This window comes from Hyperolius riggenbachi, chromosome 6, assembly GCF_040937935.1.
Source record: "Hyperolius riggenbachi isolate aHypRig1 chromosome 6, aHypRig1.pri, whole genome shotgun sequence".
In the NCBI taxonomy this organism is placed as follows: Eukaryota; Metazoa; Chordata; class Amphibia; order Anura; family Hyperoliidae; genus Hyperolius; species Hyperolius riggenbachi.
This window is the reverse complement of record NC_090651.1, coordinates 220,036,777-220,056,626: the sequence shown is the minus strand read 5'-3', so window position 1 is coordinate 220,056,626 and position 19,850 is coordinate 220,036,777. Positions and strand designations below refer to the sequence as shown.

Below are 19,850 nucleotides of genomic sequence, written 5' to 3'. Positions count from 1 at the left end.
TTTCTCCCTTCCTTCCCCTCCTTTTTATTTTGCTGGTCTCGGCACTACAGTACTGACTCACTCTGTTCGGGCTGTGGCCCCTATAGCGATTTCAGGAGCAATTTGGAATCGCTGACGTTCGCCAGTGATTCCAAAATTGCTATGCCAATGAAAGTAGATGGTGGTGAGCCCATTGGAGTGATTTTGATTTAAAAAATAACTATTGCTCAGCATGCAGCATTTTTGTGGTTACCACTCCGATGATGGATCACTGCAAAATCATTTTTGCAATCCCCGTACAAAAGCAATTTTACTACCCGAACCACCAAAAAGAAAAATCGAAATCGCAAATCACAGTTGCTTTTGCAATTGCTAGCACTAAAATGAAATAGCTACTAAAAATGCTGGGAATGGGATCTTAGCCTGAAATTCTGATGGTGGGATGGGGGGGGGAGACCACGAGAGAGGGAAGGGAGGGGAGGGGTTGATAGGGGTATTGGCGGGTAATGTCTAATAAAATGTAGTCATGTCTAATATGGTATGTATTTTGATATGCTTGCTATGTGTTGTATTTGTGTTGGTTTTGCAAAACTCAATAAAACTTATCTGTTAAAAAAAAAAATGCTGGGAATCGCTGCCAAAATTGCTTTACAAATCATTCAGTACTAGTTCACACTGGGCGATTTGTTAGCGTTTTGCTGATCACCGGGGATCAGCAAAAAGCTGTTTTTCCACTGTACAGGAAAGCGATTTAGGAGTAATTGCATTTGTCATTCTATAACCTTGAAATGCAATAGATCCATTCCTGCAAAATGCATTCATAGTCTATGAGATCTGCAGATCCTCATACACACCTTGTTTAACAGACTTCATCTGCATATCTGGCAATCATCTGCAGATCTGAAAATCCATCCTGGTGGATCTGATCTGCAGATGATTGCCTGCTAAACAAGGTGTGTATGATGATCTGCAGATCTCATAGACTATGAATGCATTTTGAAGGAATGGATCTATTGCAGGAAGAGATCTTTTGCAGATAATGATCTTTTGAATGTGTACAGCATCTTTGTGTGCAGCATCTTGCAAAGAGTTTATCTGATGGGGAGTGCAGCTCCATAGAATAGACTGTGAAGGTATGGCTCTCATACTACATGGAATGGGGTAAAATTGGTCTGTGATCTTGCCTTTTCCAGAGACTTTTATCTCAAGTGTGTATGCAGCATTACTCCCAGTGCTCAGCTGCAGTTCTACAACCTTTCCCTGCTGGCTGCTTTATCGTTGTGGTGTGGCGCAAGTCTCTCTTCTTTTGCATGGTTTTCTGCACTTTATTCAATCTGGCCAATGTTCACTATTCTTCTACCTCATACTACTTTCTTGCTATTTCTTGACTGCTAATGGCAGTCTTATTTTTTTGCACTTTTATTTTAAAGGATATATTGGTCCTATTGTGCAAACTGGGAAAATTTGGCTGCCTGAGGTGCCCCGGAAGTTTTGGGACCCCAAAGGCACCCATGTGGACAGTAATAATCAACATGATTATAATGAGAACTTGCTTTTGTTTAAATGTTGGTCCAGTTGGGCTCTAAACATTTGACGGCCAATACAATTATTCTTGATAGTTTAGCGATTGGTTTGAAGTATATAGTGGCATCTACTATGCAGGCAGCAAGCAATTGGCAGTAGTGGAATTTTTCTACCTGCTGCTTTGTCCAAAATAGCAGTTGAAGGCAGCGACAACTCTCCTAAATACCAACTTTGGGCCATAACAGATCCATCTGGATTCACACGTAAAAGGTGTACAGCTCCATCCCACTCCTGTCAGTTTTGTATGATTTTTCTATGGCTGGGTTCACACATAGGGTATCATTCATAAAGAGGCTGTCGGTAAGGGGAATCGATGCGGAAAAACACCGCTGGCGGTGTTTTAGACTTCTGGGTGGGCATTCATAAAGAAGTATCCATGTGCGGAAGCAGTGCGGAGATTCCCCGAACTAGGCTGGCGGTAGGCTTGCGGAGACACGGAAGCTGCCGAGTTGATACATTTCTCCGTGTTCCGCTCTGCTGCAGCTGCCTGGGAGGTCTGTGTGTCTCCATTCACTTACATTGGTATCGCCACATCAGAGGGAGCGGGACTTTTTGACGTTGCACCGCTGGCGGTATTCTTTATGAATTAACATTTTGCTACATTTGTTCCGATAATCACCGCACAAGGCGGTGATTTATCACTCTGCTCGGTAGTGTCATTTTTTCATGCGGAAAGAGCCTTTATGAATGCTGACTTTGCCGAGTGGTCGGTAAAGTCAGCTGTTTTTAGCATTTCCGCATGCGGAAATGCTTTATGAATGATAGCCATAGTGTACAGTTCCATTCCTGTCAGTTAAAACTGATACAAAAGTGACAGGAATGGAACTGTCCCCATTTTATGTGCAAACCCAGGCTAGGAGAACACTTTGCAGAATCGGCCAGAGTTTTCCTAGAGAGTCGAAAACGCATGCGTTATCTCACACAATAGAATATCGCACACAATAGAAGTCTATGGTCTGCATAGGAAAATACATATGTCTGTATTTTCCAATATGCGTTTTCACACACAATGTATTCCCATGGAGATGCAGAAGTAGTGTGTTTTACTACGTTTTTACATGCCTTTCTTCTTTTAAAATCACTCTGATGTATTTCCTGTTTATTTCCTAGTCTTACTACAATCCAGCAAAATAAAAAAAAAAAGTATATAAAAACGCAAACAAAGCCGCAAATCAAAAAAGCAAACAAACATAATCACAATTAGGGCCCTTTTACACTTAATCAGTTGGTGTGCGTTAGTACGCGTTTTTTCCATAGAAGTGCATTGGGAAGAAGATTTCAGTTAAAACGCGTTAAGTGTGAAAGGTGCCATAGGAAAACATGGGACTTACTTTGAAAATCAGTTTTCTTTCTGTTTTAACTGAGAGCAACTGATTAAGTGTAAAAGGGCCCTTAGGAAAAAAATCAGATATGCATTTAAATATGGTTTTCTGCACAGCCAAGTGTGCTCCCAACCTTAATGATGATGAGATTCAATAGGTCATTATTTCTCTGTGTGGGAGCTGAATTAACCACTTTTTACATCACACTGACATTGCTGTTAACACTTCCGATTAAGAAGGTCAGTCCTTATGGTGGGCATACACGGTTCATTTTTATTTTCTTTTTCCATTCACTTCTATCAGGAATTGAGCGGCAAAACGATCGAACGGGAGATCGGACATGTCGGAAATTATGTATCTAACCATCTAATCGCCTCAAACGAACCGTGTATTACCAGAATTAATTAAAAATAAGATTTTGAGACTCCAGGAGAGGTTTTTTTGTTTTCTGTTTTTTTGTTGTTGTTTTTTAAGCACTGCTACTACACATACAATTACTTATCTCAGCAGTTTATTTTCACTTCAGATTTGTTTTAAAGAAAACCTGAGACATGTATAATGGGGGTATTTATACTTACCTGTGGCTTCCTTTAGCCCATGAGTTGGCCTGTACTCCCTCGCTGTCCTCTCCACCTACTCCATTGTCGTGTAATGTGGTCAGCCATGCTTTTCTGCACATGCGCGGACCCCCCTGTTGCATTCCTGCAGCAGGAAGCATTCTGCAAAGGTACCGAACACTCCCAGGCATAGATGTAGTGTGTGCGGCTGGCATATGCAGAAGCGTGCAGCTGGCCAGATTACTGTGGGGAGGGGGGGATTGCGGTGGTTGTTACAAAACAAAGGAGCAGCTGGAGAGGACGGCGAGGGTGCCCACGCACCTCATAGAGGAAGCCCTAAGTAAGTATAAATACCCCCATTATAAGCATCGCTATAGGGTCGCGATAACAGGTGGCCAGCGGAGACACCGAGAAGGACCGGGGCTGCGGCAAGGGAGTGAGATGGCTGCTAGGGGCTGGAAGAAGCCCCAGGTGAGTAAAAATAGATTATGAGCATTCGCATCAGAAGTCCTTTTAAGGACAGGTGCGAAGAATAATAAAAAACAGGATCTACTTATCTGGGGCTTCCTCCAGCCTCGGCATCGGATCTGTCCCTCACCACAGCTCCGGTGTCCAGGGATACCCTCTGTTTCGGTCGGCATCTACTGTGAGCGCGCTGGCGCACCACTTGCGATTGCTCTCACGTGGTGTACACACGTACACACGTTGCATTCATATGCATAATCGTGCATCTGTTTTTCTTTGATTTGAGATTTAGCTTTTTCAAGTTTGACATGTAATTTTTATGCCGTTCTGCACATTTTGCATATAAATAAATAGCAGCTGAATGTATATATTGGTTAGTGCTTGTCCATTGTGTTTGTGGTTGAGGAATGGAAAAAGGTGATGCTGTAAATAAACAAGAATCTGTTGACATTGCACTAACGAGCATAAGGGTTATTAACATTAGGGATGTTAATGTGCTTCATTGCAGGCTGTATGTGTTTCTGCATCATGGACTCAGCACCGGGATTATTCTTCTGTAAGTAATTACATTTTACCTAAATGTCTGACAGACTAAATTTACCAACAGCTGACGGGTCACTTGTGGGAAGGAACTGTTAGATTAAGGCTAATTTCACACCAGGACGTTGCGTTAGAGGGGGCGTTAAGGTCGCATAACGTCCCCCTGGTGGTGCTGGATCTGGACGTCAGAGTGAGCCGCGTTGTGCAGCTCACTCTGGCGTCAGTGATGCCGTGATGCGCACTCTTGTGCGCATGCGGCATCACGTGGTCCCGCCGGCCAATCGCCGCACAGAGCGGCTGCTCCAGGAAGTAAACACTGCACGTCATAACGTGCAGTGAATATTAATTAGCCATGTGCCTGGACGCTCTCCGCTCCTCCCCCACATTACTGAGCATGTGCAAGCAGTCTAACGCGGCTCAGCCGCGTCCAAAGTACTGCATGCAGTACCTTGTCTTGTGACGCAGCGTTACAATGTAACGCAACGTCCACACTGTGAACAGCCCCATTGATTTTTCATTACTGTGCGGTGGGCTGCGTTACAGGCTGCTCTAACGTGCGCCTGTAACGTCCCACTGTGAAACCAGCCTAAAGGTGCAAACGTTTGAACACGCAGGGACCTGTTGGCCACAGGGATAAGGACTTCAACCCCCAGGCGAAATTTCATGGCCAAGCTCTGTACAGGTGTGGGAGGGGAGGAGTGCCAACGGGGCAGCACGGAGTGGAGAACAACAAAAAGTAATGGGTACAGTATGCACGCCATAAATCTCCATCAGAAGTACAATATACTCCATTATGCAGACGTTGGATAACATCGATCAACAATTGTTTTGGGGCGCAAGGTCTCCTTTTATGAGGAATAATAAACGGAATGGATAAAGTGCAATAAGTACAAAGACAGTTTAAATAGAAATGTATACCCACTCACTTACAAGTAAACTGACATCATAATGATGACGCATTCCTACCAGGAAATTGTAAACAATCATAAGATTATCAGTGCGCTGCCACTCTACACAAGTTCCACATATACCCTTCCTTTTTGGGAAGCAGTCCGTGTTCACATTAGCCAAAGTGTTCTCAGTGTATATCGTTGAAACAGTTCTACTGCACCATAGTAGTTTTCCATGGGGTATCATGGGGTACAAAAAGCCAGTAACTTCACCCAAAAGCTTGGGAGGCAGATTTGTACCGACATACTCTGGCGGCCGGGGGACTTGTTTTTTCATGCCACTTTGTTTTACTTCTAAAAATGATACAAAATACACAACAATGGAGCTGCACTAGCCACACTAAATTAATCAGCTAATAATACTGTACAGGGTTAACAGTCACGACAGACTCGTGAAGTGGATTCACAGATGGAAGATGTCTAGTGTAAATAATCAGAAGTATATGGTCCTCACCGCACTCTCCGCTGCAGATTGCATCTGCATCGAAAAACTCCACATAGCAGTTCCATCGTGCTAAAAACACGAATCAAGTAAATTTAAACAGCCACCCCCAACATCAAAGGGGCTTACCGCATTGTAACCACTTCCCAGGCAGGTGGATCTGGTGTATTATGACTTTGAATATGTTGGTGCTTTTTTAAATCAACAATAATAGTAATGACTCAAAGGTGTCTTCACAAAAATGACTTCAGCTTGATTAAAATTGCAGACAATATTTATTCCAGCTGAAATGAGATGGAGGGCACTTTTCACTATAGCATGGACAATGGAACTCGTAACTACTTCCATTGTACATGCTATAGTGAAAAGGTGCCCTCCATCTCATTTCAGCCAGAAGAAATATTGTATTGAATTTTAATCAAGCTGAAGTAATTTATGTGAAGCCATAATACACTAGATCCACCTGGCTGGTAGATAGTTACAGTCCTTTGAGACCCTTTTGTGTCAGGGGTGGAACTGCATTTAAACAGTATTATGCTATGTGGAGTTTTTCCGTACAGATATGCTATTTGTAGTGCGTTAGGGTCGATTGGGCATTGAGTCTGGAAGATGAAAGGAAAGGAGTTCTTGTGGCTAGCTTGAAACCTGAAAGGGAAGACAAGGAGTGCCTGTAAGAAGTGTAAACAAGCAAAGTATGCTGTTCTCTCACAAGCCAGCCACTCAAACCGTTTGGTTTGAGACACTGTTGAGTTGTGTGCTCTATGGGATCTAGTTTAAATTGACAAGAATGTCATCACAGTTTAATCCATCGGGTAATTACGTGGAGAGCTTCTCTTTTGGACAGCTGTTTAGGGTGCTGGTCATATCAGGGTATTGTGTGGCCAGCTTGGTGTAAGGGTTTTAATGCTGTGAATATAATATACTATAGATGTAATGGTCTTGAAAACTTCAAACTAACTGGTGGTGCTATTGAATTTTCGTATCTTCGTCTCTTAAATAAGGAAAGCAGTGTGGTGCACTAGAACTGTTTCAAAGACGATAAACAATCATGCCCACTGTAACTGGCAGAGTGGACAAACAAATATACTCTGCCATTAAATAATGTGTGTATAGGGTGGTAAGCTTGTTTACTGGAAAACCCTTTTAAAGCGGATCCGAGATGAAAAACTAACTATAACAAGTAACTTGTCTATATATTTTATCTAAAGTTTAGATCTATCTGCAAACAGCTTTAATAGAATATGATTATTTATTCCTGTGATACAATGACAGCAGCCATGTTGTTTGTAAACATTACACAGAGGCAGGCTTATCTGCACCATCAGCACTCAGACTGTGAAAAAAAACCTAATCCCCCCCCTCCTCCTTCCTCCTCCCCTCTGCCTCTGCAATCTATGGCTAGTAATACCTCCCCCTCCTCCTGCCCAGACTGAGCTCCCATGAGCCCTTGCTACTGCCAAGGCTCTCTGAAAAACTATGGGTGGGGCTTTTTTAGTTTATAGGGAATTAGAGCATTAAAACAAAAACAAAAAAGTATTTGGCTTGAGGAATGCCTTATACACAATAGGAAAGGAACACAATTATGCAATGAGTAAAAGTTCATCTCGGATCCACTTTAATGCTTTTGGGCGATGTTATCCAACTTCTGCATAATAAATTGTACATTCAATGGAGATTTATGACATGCAAACTGTACCTACTATGCTTGGGGAGGAAATCCTTCATCTACTCAGTCCAGCACTCAAATATAGGTGTGAATTTTAAAAAACCTTTGTTAAACCTCACCTGATTTGGGAGGAATTTGGAGGCTGGCATACGTATTTCCTTTTAATAATTAATTTAAATATGAATTTAATTTAAACAATGCAAATTGCCTGTCTGTCTTGCTGATTCTCTGCCTACAACACTTAAGTCATAGACCCTGAACAAGCATGCTAATTGGGTGTTTCTGGCTGATGTTTGACTGGATTAGCAGCATGCTTGTATCAGGGGTGCAATTCAGACACTGCGACAGATAAAAAGATTGGTAGGACTGCCAGGCAACTGGTATTGTTTAAAAGGAAATAAATATGCCAACCTTCATATCCCTCTCACTTAAGGTGTACTTTAAGCATGTGTAGAAGACTTAAAGGGGAGGCTGCCATAGTTATTTCCTTTTAAGCAATACCAGTTGCCTGGCAGCCCTGCTGGTCTATTTGGCTGCAGTAGTGTCTGAACTACACCAGAAACAAGCATGCAGCTAATCTTATCAGATCTGACAAAAATGTCAAACACCCGATCTGCTGCATGCTTGTTCAGGGACCATAGCTAAAAGTATTAGAGGCAAAGGATCAACAGGATAGCCAGGTAACTGGTATTGCTTAAAAGGAAATAAATATGACAGCCTCCATATCCCACTCATTACAGTTGTCCTTTAAGTAATGTCTGGGTAGAGATTTCTATGCAGTAGTTTGTCTCACCTTACCTAAAACAGAGGACCATAGCAATCTCATTCGCCTGCAGCTGAACTTGCTACTGTCCCAGAGATAGTAGAAGAGCTTTTATTGCAGGTACATAAAAAACGAATAGCAAGTTTGAGAGAATTGTCGGTCCACATTAATCAGAAATCGATTGAAAAGAAATAATTTTCAAAATGTCCCCATATACTGCTGGAATCTATTAATGTGCAGTGTGCTGTATATGGATGAGTGAGGACAGTTTTGCAAACAGTGAAAATTTCCTGGAGCGTGCGCAGGCTGTGTATGCGGGGGTTAACGCGCCTAAGCTGCCGCCTCCTCTCTTCTGATGTGCTCAATGCTGCATTCCATCTTCTTATACTTCCGCCTTCTAAACCAAAATTTCCGCTCTGAAGAAAGAACATGGCATGGAGTGCATCAGATGGGGAGGAGGCAGAAGCTTAGGTGAGATAAGCACTGCCTACACAGCCCTCACACGGGACAATTTTGCTTTTTGCAAAATCATTCTCGCTTATCCTTAGTTTGGTGTGAATAGATACCTTCCTAAATCAATTCCTTTCAGAGAGTAAGCGATCAGGTGGCAATTTTTAAGGGTATGGCCAGCTTAACTAATTTACTGACCTATGTAGAGACCTCCTCTGTCTTTAGACAGCTGACATCTGTGTCGGCGGGACATGCTAGTTCGTCCCGTGCTCGGTAGCCGTTAGTGTTAAAACTACGCTGCATTAGGCTTTGGTAGCCACAATTTCGGTGTAGTTTTAACTATTGCCAGTCCCGAACCAGTTAAAGGACAACTGTAGTAAAAGGGATACGGAGGCTGCCATATTTATTTCCTTATTTCCAATACCAGTTGCCTGGTTGTCCTGCTGATCCTCTACCTATAATACTTTTAGGCATAGACCCTAAACAAGTACGCAGCAGATCAGGTGTTTCTGACATTGTCAGATCTGACAAGATTAGCTGCCAAATACACCAGCAGGATAGCCAGACAACTGGTATTGTTTAAAAGGAAATAAATAAGGCAGCCTCCATATTCTTCTCACTACAGTTGTCCTTTAACACAATATTGATGTGGTAAGACTGCATAACGATTGTATAGTCAGATTGTATAATATTCTATGGCTTCTTGATTTCTCATAATGACCAAAGAAGACCCATACTAGCCCAAATCAGAAAAAAAACCCTTCCTTTCTAATTGACTGCTCAAAATCAAAGATCACAAAACACAGTCCAGCCTTTCTTCAAATTTTCATCCTTAAGAAAATCATTAGCCGAAGCTTCAGCTCAGCCTCCTATAGAAATGTGATAAAATCAAACTACTGTAATTGCAGAAAACTGGATCTTCAGCTTTGGAGGACAATGGTTCAGCACAATCCTATTACACTGAATGTCCCAGAAGGCTTCTGCGTTCACAATCATTCTGCTTGCTTTACATGCTCTCCTAGATTTGCTGATGCTTAAAGTAGTAATAGTAATTGTAGTAATCATGTACAGCAGTATTGATGATGCCAGTGGTACCAGATAGAGAAAGAACTCTTGATCGTGGAAAAACAAAGTAAACGTCTTGCGCTACATTTACAGTCTTGTAGTGAATGGTATGTTGACATTACATATTATATAATTGATCCTTGTTTTATGTCCTGACAAACAAAACTTTCTTCATAGCATCCCATATCTGTGTCTTCAAGGGCAAGTATTGGAAACACACACATGCCCATACTTTGATAAATCCAAAGCACATTCAGTTAGCGGTTATTTGGTGTCCAAATGCTGACACTATACACAAGATGAGCAAAACAATCTTGTCAGGAAAATATCGCTGTGACAAATGTAGGCATTATGGTGCCCATATATCACTCAATTTAGCTGGCCAATCGACCTTTCGAGTAGTACCACAACATGACCACCTGATTAATCTTGTGATCGATTTCTGGTCTACACTGGTCGAAAGGATCCATCAGGGGTGATGGTAAATCTTGGTCACAAAGGCTCGATTGGGTGCATGGCAGTATCGGTGTTCAAAATCTTGACTGCTCACCTATCTCTCCACCACAAACTGGCTTCCGGTGTCGTTGCGACAGCCCATACCACATGGCACCAGTGCGTGTAGCCACGTCATTACATGCCTCGAGTCACGTGGTACAGGTGCTCGTTGGGACGCAAGACACCAAGGAGGCAAGGACAGGTGAGCCTTCAACACTGCACACCACCACACATTGGCTGTGTAGAGTAGGACTATCCACCGGCGCTTCCTCCAGAGATTATGATTCGCTTGTTTGACATGAACCAATCTATCCAAGCTTCCAAGTCACTTATAGCTACCGTATATATGTTTCTGACTGTGCTTTTTTGTCTTTTAACAGCAGCACTTCATAGTAAGTATATTCATTCCAGTGTTGTGCACACGCTTTGCTTAGTATGCGCTTCATATTATGTTGCACCATTAATATATCTTCTCCTTAATCATAAATATTTGCATTTACTTGGCTTGAAATCCTGCTTAATTTGCATTTCCCTAATCATCTGAATTTTGGCTAGTACAAAATCACACGTTAATAATTATTCATGTAATAATTATTACAAAAAGGTGAAGTGGATAAAGTTCTAATAAATTAATTCAATAGTTCAGATGTAGTTAACTGATTGTAATGTTAGGGATTGGGCATCAATAGTGCATAACACAGTCATGAATGGGCTTATGTATAATGGAAAAGAAATGTTGTTGCCATTAGCAGCAAATCAGATTCCAAATGCAATATGAAAGCTGACACCTAAGTGGCTGCTGTGAACAACACTCATTTTCCTTTTATACAGAGGGCCCAATTGGCTGTTGTAAGAATGTAACACCCCTTCTTTTCCTGGTTATAGCCCCCACCTGCAAAGTATGGAGGGAGACACACTGTGACCATGATTCCTGGAGATGGCATTGGGCCAGAACTGATGCTACACGTGAAAGAAGTTTTTAGGTAGGTAGTTTCTTGCAGGCAGTTAAGTATACTGGGGGCCTAGCTGTGTCTTGGGCTGATAATAGAGATGGTGTTCTCTTTTCAGGCATTCATGTGTCCCAGTGGATTTTGAAGAGGTAACTGTGAATTCTTCTTCTACTGATGAGGATGACATTCAGAACGCCATTACTGCTATTCGAAGAAACAGAGTAGCACTGAAGGGTAAATGTCATGTCTCATTTCTTGTAACCGTGTATAGGAAAGAAAATAACAACTTTCATTAACTATTCTTTGTAAGCAACAGCACTACTAAGCATGTACCTTTTTAAAAGGGAAGGTCCAAGCAAATTAAAGAAAATCATCTTAACCTCCTGAGCGGTATGGATGAGCTCAGCTCGTCCATCACCGCCGGAGGCTGCCGCTCAGGCCCTGCTGGGCCGATTTTCTTCAAATAAAAAGCAGCACACGCAGCCGGCACTTTGCCAGCCGCGTGTGCTGCCTGATCGCCGCCGCTCTGCGGCGATCCGCCGCGAGCAGCGGCGAAAGAGGGTCCCCCCAGCCGCCTGAGCCCAGCGTAGCCGGAACAAAAAGTTCCGGCCAGCGCTAAGGGCTGGATCGGAGGCGGCTGACGTCAGGACGTCGGCTGACGTCCATGACGTCACTCCGCTCGTCGCTATGGCGACGATCTAAGCAAAACAAGGAAGGCCGCTCATTGCGGCCTTTCTTGTTTATTCTGGGCGCCGGAGGCGATCGGAAGAACGCCTCCGGAGCGCCCTCTAGTGGGCTTTCATGCAGCCAACTTTAAGTTGGCTGCATGAAATAGTTTTTTTTTTATTAAAAAAAAACCCTCCCGCAGCCTCCCTGGCGATCTCAATAGAACGCCGGGGAGGTTAACTGGGGCTTCCTCTAGCCCCTAGCGGCTGTCCTGAGCCCATGCAATAGCTGTCTCTCTAATCTTGGCATCATGGCCAATTTTATCACCTCTATGTGGTATAAGAACTGACAGATTTTGAGTACTATGAATAGATTGTGCAAGTAAGCTCTTATACTTACATACATGGAAATGGTAAAATTGGGCAATAAAAATTGAATGCATGTAGCAGGCTTAATGAGTAACTGATCTGTAACAAACATGCAGCTGTTGAAGGCTTGAGAATAAAAGAGAAAAAGTAAATTATGATTGGCCAAACGCTGACCAATTTTACCACCTCCATGCAGTATCTGGGTCAACAGATCTTGAATACTATGAGCAGATTGTGTAGGTAAATCCTCATACTACATGGAGGTAGTAAAATTGGTCAGTGATTGAAAGTGTGTACTAGGCTTAAAGAGACACTGAAGCGGAAAAAAAATTATGATGATTTGTATGTGTAGTACAGCTAAGAAAAAAAAAAACAGCAGCAGAGACACAAGTCTAATATTGTTTCCAGTAAAGAAAGAGCTAAGAAACTCCAGTGGTTATCTATGCAAATTATCCATCCAGCTTCACGACTTTCAAAAGGTGCGTACACATGCACGACAGCAGCCAACGACGGGTCTGTCAGCACCTCCCGCTGGGCGGGTTTTCAGCAGACTGTAGTGCGTGTGTACGCACTGTCGGCGGACTGATAAGGCTGTTCCTGAACGATCCCCCTGCAGGGAAGATTTTACAGAGGCTAGTGAACTTTTGAACCCATTTAGACTGCTGAGTAGTGTGTAAACTGCAAATATTGAATGAGGCAATGTGATAAAAACACTATATAACTGAAAATAAAAATATTAGAATATTTTCTTTGCTACTAAAATTCTAGTCATTATCCGTATTACACAACCAATTCATTATATCATAATTTTTTTTCGCTTCAGTGTCTCTTTAAGCTGTAAGGAAAAAGAAGAAGAAAAGGTAGGCATATGCAGGCCCAGATTTGCCTGACAGGAGCCTCCTGTCAGGTAAATCTGGGCCTGCATATGCCTGCCTTTTCTTCTTCTTCTTCCTTACAGCTTAAGGGGTTTGTAGGTTCACTGCCGAACCGCACTGCAAGTGTGCCGGCTGGCCCAGCTGTCACTTCTCCCTTACTTTCCTTGCCCATAATAGGTAGCTAGAGGTGCTCCTTAGTATTAAGAAGCTAGAGGTGCCCCCGACTAAAGGGAGATCTTGTCAGTGGAATGCAGAGAGCAGGGTGAGTAACATATTATGTACGATCCGCTTGGGATTCTACATGGGGAAGGAGGGAGGGAGCCACTTGGGGAGGGGAGTGAGACGCATTTACATCATCAGGCGCCTGCAGGCACGTGCCTACAGTGCCTTATGGTAAAGCCGTCCCTGGGCGTATGAAAGAATATAAGAAACTAAGCAGGTGAGTGACAGAGAAAGAAAAAAGAAAGAAAAAAACTATGTTATGGCGAGAGGTGAGAGACAGTAGCTGGCAATGATGTTTGCTCGTTTTTATCTTATCAGGTAACATTGAGACAAACCATAACATGCCTCCATCCCACCTCTCCAGAAATAACTTACTTCGGTGAGTACTTACTTTTATGTATTGTAAACTTCTGTGTATTAATCTTATGTCTGTTAAATGTTGTTTAGCATGCCGTGAAAACTCAGGACTAGGATGCCCACAGGTGCAGTAATAAGGCTCAAGTTCAGGTGCTGTATTTTATATTCAAAGTGAAATTCCACTATTTTTGAGACATAAACAAACCCTTCAGTTCAGCTTTCCAAATTGCTGATATTGATGTCATACATAAGTTGAACTGCATTACTTGATTCTGGGCACAGATTCACCCAGCCTGTCCAATAGAAGAATAACACATTCGAGTGGCTGACTCAGTCCTGACTCAGACAGTGACTACAGGGTCACCCTCACTGATAAAAAAAATTCCCCTTTTTATCTTTCTTGCTCGCAGAAGCCATTTTCTGCTAGGAAAATGTTTTATAGTTGGAATTTCTTATCAGTGAGGGTCACACTGTAGTCACTTCCTGTCTGAGTCAGGACTGAGTCAGCCACTTACATACCTGATATTTAACTCTTTCAGACAGAGAAAGAAAAAAAGGAACACAGCATAGTTATTTGTGTGCTAGGCACTGTACATACACATGTCTATCTCATCATGTCACATGTCACTTCGGGTATCCTTTAAACAAAATCATAATCGCCGAATCTTGTTCAACATCAGTGGATGTTTAGTATGGATGAGCAAAATTCTGTGATGGTAAACAAGATGCTTTGGATAAGAGAGTGTTAAAGTGGACCCAAGCTAAAAAATACAAGATTTCAGAAATAAAATCTATTTTCTAAATTATAATAATAAATAGCAGCCTTTTTTTCAGCTGCATGATGACAAATATAAAATATTTTACATTTATTGGAGGAACCCCTCCCTTCATTTCATATTGCCGGGACAGAATCCGGCAGACTGGTGGAGAAGGAGGTGTCCAGCAAAGGAGGAATTGCTAATGGCTGCCACCTGTATAACCCTAGTTATGCAAAGAGGAGGGTGAAAAGCATGCACTGAAATGCTCATAGGCTTGAAGGAGGGTTTATTTATATTTGTATGTGTCAGAGTGGTGCAACTAAATATTTTGAATTAAAAATTTTTTGGTTTGGGTCCGCTTTAAATTTAATTTAAGCTCTCAGCAGCCCTAGTTACTAGCAATCACGTCTACTACAATAAAGGTGCCCATACATCAGGAGATGTATGGCCACCTTAAGAATCGGGTACAAGATATCGGCACCACCCAGAACAATACATTTCCATCTGCATGATTACTTTCATAGAAAGGAGAGAAGCCTCACTTAAGTCATTTCAAACTTCCGCCGATCAACAGATATTGGTTTGAAAAATGTAGCCAAATAACGATGAAGGACCAATATCACGTGTTCGGACTTATTCAACTGGCAGATTGAGTCTGATAATTATTTCGTTTTATTGGCTTATATCGATAATTACCACCTCAGCCCATAATTAGGCTTGTGTACAGTACCCCCCGACCGCTGCTCCGTAAGCGATCTGCCAGGCGGGACAACTTGACCAAGCAACAGCCGATCCTATTGTGCACGCCGCATCCTGCCCGCCAACATTAGTCATAGGTGTGTATTTACCTTCAGACTGATCATTTTGACTGATTTTGGCCAAACATCAATTAAAATTATGATTGGGGAAGCATGTTTGGGCAACGATCTCTGGCAGATTTGGCCAAGGCGATTAAATATGCTGGGAATTGATGGGGAAAATCAATGTGTATGGCCACTGTCACTTTTTAAATCCTCGTTGATGATAATTTTATTGATCGACTGTTTTACGAGACTTGAATCAAATTTTGAGTAAAATTCCCAGCCCTATACTGCCTCTCTCTGAAAGACAGTGAAAAAAGCTATTCAACAGAATTATGACTTTATACAGGTTTAGTGTAATTTGTAAAGATTTTAAAATGAATGCTTTGCCTAAAGTCTAGGGCACACATTAAAATCATTGGGATTGATCCATAATTATTAATTTCTCTTTGTTTTCATCACATAGTTATTAATCTCAGCTGGCACACACAAGATTTCCAGTCATGTAATTGATTTCCTTTTAAAAATCAGTAACGGAAAGTATTAAGATGTAATCTCTATTCCTGTGCTCTACAGACTTGATATTATTACTCAACAATGACTAATTTTAGGGGTACTGTTATGAGACTCCCAGATTCTTCATTTTCCTGCAATAGCACTAAACGGTGATTTTTGATTCTGAGATTATTTTTTTTCCAGTTACTGCCATCAATAATTCTGTCCAATATTGTGAAACATTGAGAGGAAATTTGTCTGGTGGTGTAACCTACAGAGATGAGCATACTTAATAGCTGTCTTGAATAATGGATCATGTGATTGTCAGCTTACGTCAACTGCCATTTTACAATGACTTGCACAATCTTGCACTGCACAATGAAGTATTTGTTATTTTTTAAATCAGATTTTTTTTATAGGTTTTCTGCTATTTGCAGATCAAAACACTCTGCCATTTCACATATTGGAGGGGTTAAAGTTTTGCAACTGCCATACAGCTACCAATTATGCAGAACTTTTTCCTACTTGTATATTAGCAAATAAAACGGCGTACATCCTCTCTAATAAAACCCCTGTGTCCCTGCGTCACGCTGTCCCTGTGTAGCTTGGTCCGTGCTTTTTGCTACTGCACATGCGCACAGCATGGACCCAGCCTCACAGAGACAGGGAGACGGGCGGGCGTGTGAGTGGGTGCGCGCGCTTGTGTGCAGCTGTTGCGCGCGCACGTATGCACAGTAACATGCGGCGGCAAGAAACAGACCCTAGAGCCCTTTTTAAACGGGCTTGGGTCTGCTAGTACTATATATTTTTCCCACCTCTCTTTTGTAGCTGTGGGTGCCACTCAGGTGGATAGCTCGCCTGCTTACCATCTGTATAACACAGTACAGGCTGCCCAGCCAGGAGCCAAGCAGTATGTTTGTACACTGATTGTCAGTAGACTGTCATATGAAACGGTCCCTAATTATTATTAATTTAACAAATATTTAAAATGTGCACCATGTAAATACTGATTGAGGAAGGTGCAACAATATATATATATATATATATATATATATAGTACAGACCAAAAGTTTGGACACGCCTTCTCATTCAAAGAGTTCTCTTTATTTTCATGACTATGAACATTGTAGATTCACACTGAAGGCATTCAAACTATGAATTAACACATGTGGAAGTATAGTACATAACCAAAAAGTGTGAAACAACTGAAAATGTCATATTCTAGGTTCTTCAAAGTAGCCACCTTTTGCTTTGATTACTGCTTTGCACATTTTTTGCATTCTCTTGATGAGCTTCAAGAGGTAGTCACCTGAAATGGTCTTCCAAAAGTCTTGAAGGCGTTCCCAGAGATGCTTAGCACTTGTTGGCCCTTTTGCCTTCACTCTGCGGTCCAGCTCACCCCACACCATCTTGATTGGGTTCAGGTCTGGTGACTGTGGAGGCCAGGTCATCTGGCACAGCACCCCATCACTCTCCTTCCTGGTCATATAGCCCTTACACAGCCTGGAGGTGTGTTTGGGGTCATTGTCCTGTTGAAAAATGATGGTCCAACTAAACGCAAACCAGATAGAATAGCATGCTGCTGCAAGTAGTGGTAGCCATGCTGGTTCAGTATGCATTCAATTTTGAATAAATCCCCAACAGTGTCACCAGCAAAGCACCCCCACACCATCACACCTCCTCCTCCATGCATCACGGTGGGAAACAGGCATGTAGAGACCATCCGTTCACCTTTTCTGCGTCGCACAAAGACATGGTGGTTGGAACCAAAAATCTCAAATTTGGACTCATCAGACCAAAGCACAGATTTCCACTGGTCTAAAGTCCATTGCTTGTGTACTTTAGCCCAAACAAGTCTCTTCTGCTTGTTAACTGTCCTTAGCAGTGGTTTCCTAGCAGATATTGTACCATGAAGGCCTGATTCACAATCTCCTCTTAACAGTTCTTCTAGAGATTTGTCTGCTGCTAGAACTCTGTGTTGCATTGGCCTGATCTCTAATCTGAGCTGCTGTTAACCTGCGATTTCTGAGGCTGGTGATTCGGATGAACTTATCCTCCGCAGCAGAGGTGACTCTTGGTCTTCCTTTTCTGGGGAGGTCCGCACGTGAGCCAGTTTCTTTGTAGCATTTGATGGTTTTTGAGACTGCACTTGGGGACACTTTCAAAGTTTTCCCAATTTTTCGGACTGACTGACCTTTATTTCTTAAAGTACTGATGGCCACTTGTTTTTCTTGGCTGTTTTTTTTTTTTTTTTGCCATAATACGAACTCTAACAGTCTATTCAGTGTATCCACCTGACTTCTCCACAACGCAACTGATGGTCCCAACCCCATTTATAAGGCAAGAAAATCCCACTTATTAAACCTGACAGGGCACACCTGTGAAGTGAAAACCATTTCAGGCGACTACCTCTTGAAGCTCATCAAGAGAATGCCAAGAGTGTGCAAAGCAGTAATCAAAGCAAAAGGTGGCTACTTTGAAGAACCTAGAATATGACATATTTTTAGTTCTTTCACACTTTTTGGTTATGTACTATACTTCCACATGTGTTAATTCATAGTTTGGATGCCTTCAGTATGAATCTACAATGTTCATAGTCATGAAAATAAAAAAAACTCTTTGAATGAGAAGTGTGTGTGTGTGTGTGTGTGTGTGTGTGTGTGTGTGTGTGTGTGTCCGTCCGTGTCCTTCTCAAAAAATTGGCATATTGTGATAAAGTTCATTATTCTCTGTAATGTACTGATAAACATTAGACTTTTCATTAGTTTCATTACACACAACTGAAGTACTCCAAGCTTTTTATTGTTTTAATATTGATCATGTTGGCATACAGCTCATGAAAACCCAAAATTCCTATCTCAAAAAATTAGCATTTTTCATCCGACCAATAAAAAGAAAAGTGTTTTTAAAACAAAAAAAGTCAACCTTCAAATAATTATTGGTCCGTGCTTTTTGCTACTGCGCATGAGCGCAGCACGGACCCAGGCCTGTTTGGTACTATTTACCTAAGGTTCATAAGACCCTGGTGAACCCCCCTGGGAGACCAATAGTCTCCGGGGTGGGTTCACTTACGGAGACTTTGTCCAAGTTTTTGGACTGGAGGTTGAGGCCTTGCCTCCGATCGGTCAAATCTTTGCTACAGGACACGGTTGATGTTCTGCAGGTAGTTGCGTCCTTTTGAGTGGCGGAGTGGTTTCCACCTGGCTACGATCGATATCGTTAGTTTATATAGTAGGATCCCCCATGGGAAGGGGCTGGGCTCAATGCACCACGTATTGAGCGACTTTGGTAAAAGTAAAGAATATGTAGAATTTTTGTGTGAGTGCTTGAAATTTGTACTCTAAACACAATACGTTTAAATTCAATAGGGAATGGTATCGACAGCTCTCAGTAGCCCCCACTTATTCTAATTTGTTTCTGTCTATGTGGGAAAACGAAAAGATCTGGGCCCCTACCAATCCCTTTAGGCATTCCTTAAAGTTATAGCGGCGGTACATGGATGACATCCTGATTGTCTGGGGTGGTAGCCAGGGAGAGTTTGGAGATTTCATTAAGTGGATTAACTCCAATGATATTAATATGGAGTTCACTGCAAATTTTGGAGACGTCAGAGTGGAATTCCTTGATCTCATGATAGAGGTGGGCGATGAGGGTCTCACCACCAAGGGGTATAGGAAAGCCACTGCTATCAAGTCTCCTACATTTTGATAGCTACCACCCCAGACATGTAAAGGATGCCATCCCGTACGGCCAATTCCTTAGCCTAAAAAGAAATAATTCTAATGTGAATGAGTTTGAGATACAGGCATTAGAACTTACCAGTCGCCTCCTAAAAAGAGGGTATCAAAGTAGATCGATTGAACAGGCCCTGGAAAGAGACAGATCCATACCCCGCACCCAATTACTTCAAAGAAAAGGTAAAAAGAGATTTGAGGAAAAGAGGTTTAACTTTATTTTTGATTATAGCCCCATGTCCAGTCAGATTCAACAGGTGATACGCAGCCATTGGCATGTGTTATCCTTGGATGAACATTTAAAAGAGGTAGTCGGTAGACCACCTAGAGTGAGCTTTAGAAGGGGT

General features: G+C 42.1%; 1 protein-coding gene across 1 annotated transcript in view; it reads left to right on the top strand.

The window, feature by feature from the left end:
- The window catches only part of LOC137521324 (isocitrate dehydrogenase [NAD] subunit gamma, mitochondrial-like), a 44,749-nt gene that overhangs the window by 536 nt on the left and 24,363 nt on the right, over positions 1 to 19,850 (top strand). Inside the window, exons 2-5 of the mRNA XM_068240441.1 lie at positions 4,416 to 4,463; positions 11,164 to 11,261; positions 11,347 to 11,462; positions 13,678 to 13,738. Coding sequence (XP_068096542.1) covers positions 4,416 to 4,463; positions 11,164 to 11,261; positions 11,347 to 11,462; positions 13,678 to 13,738 — 323 coding nt within the window. The remainder of the gene's footprint in view (positions 1 to 4,415; positions 4,464 to 11,163; positions 11,262 to 11,346; positions 11,463 to 13,677; positions 13,739 to 19,850) is intronic.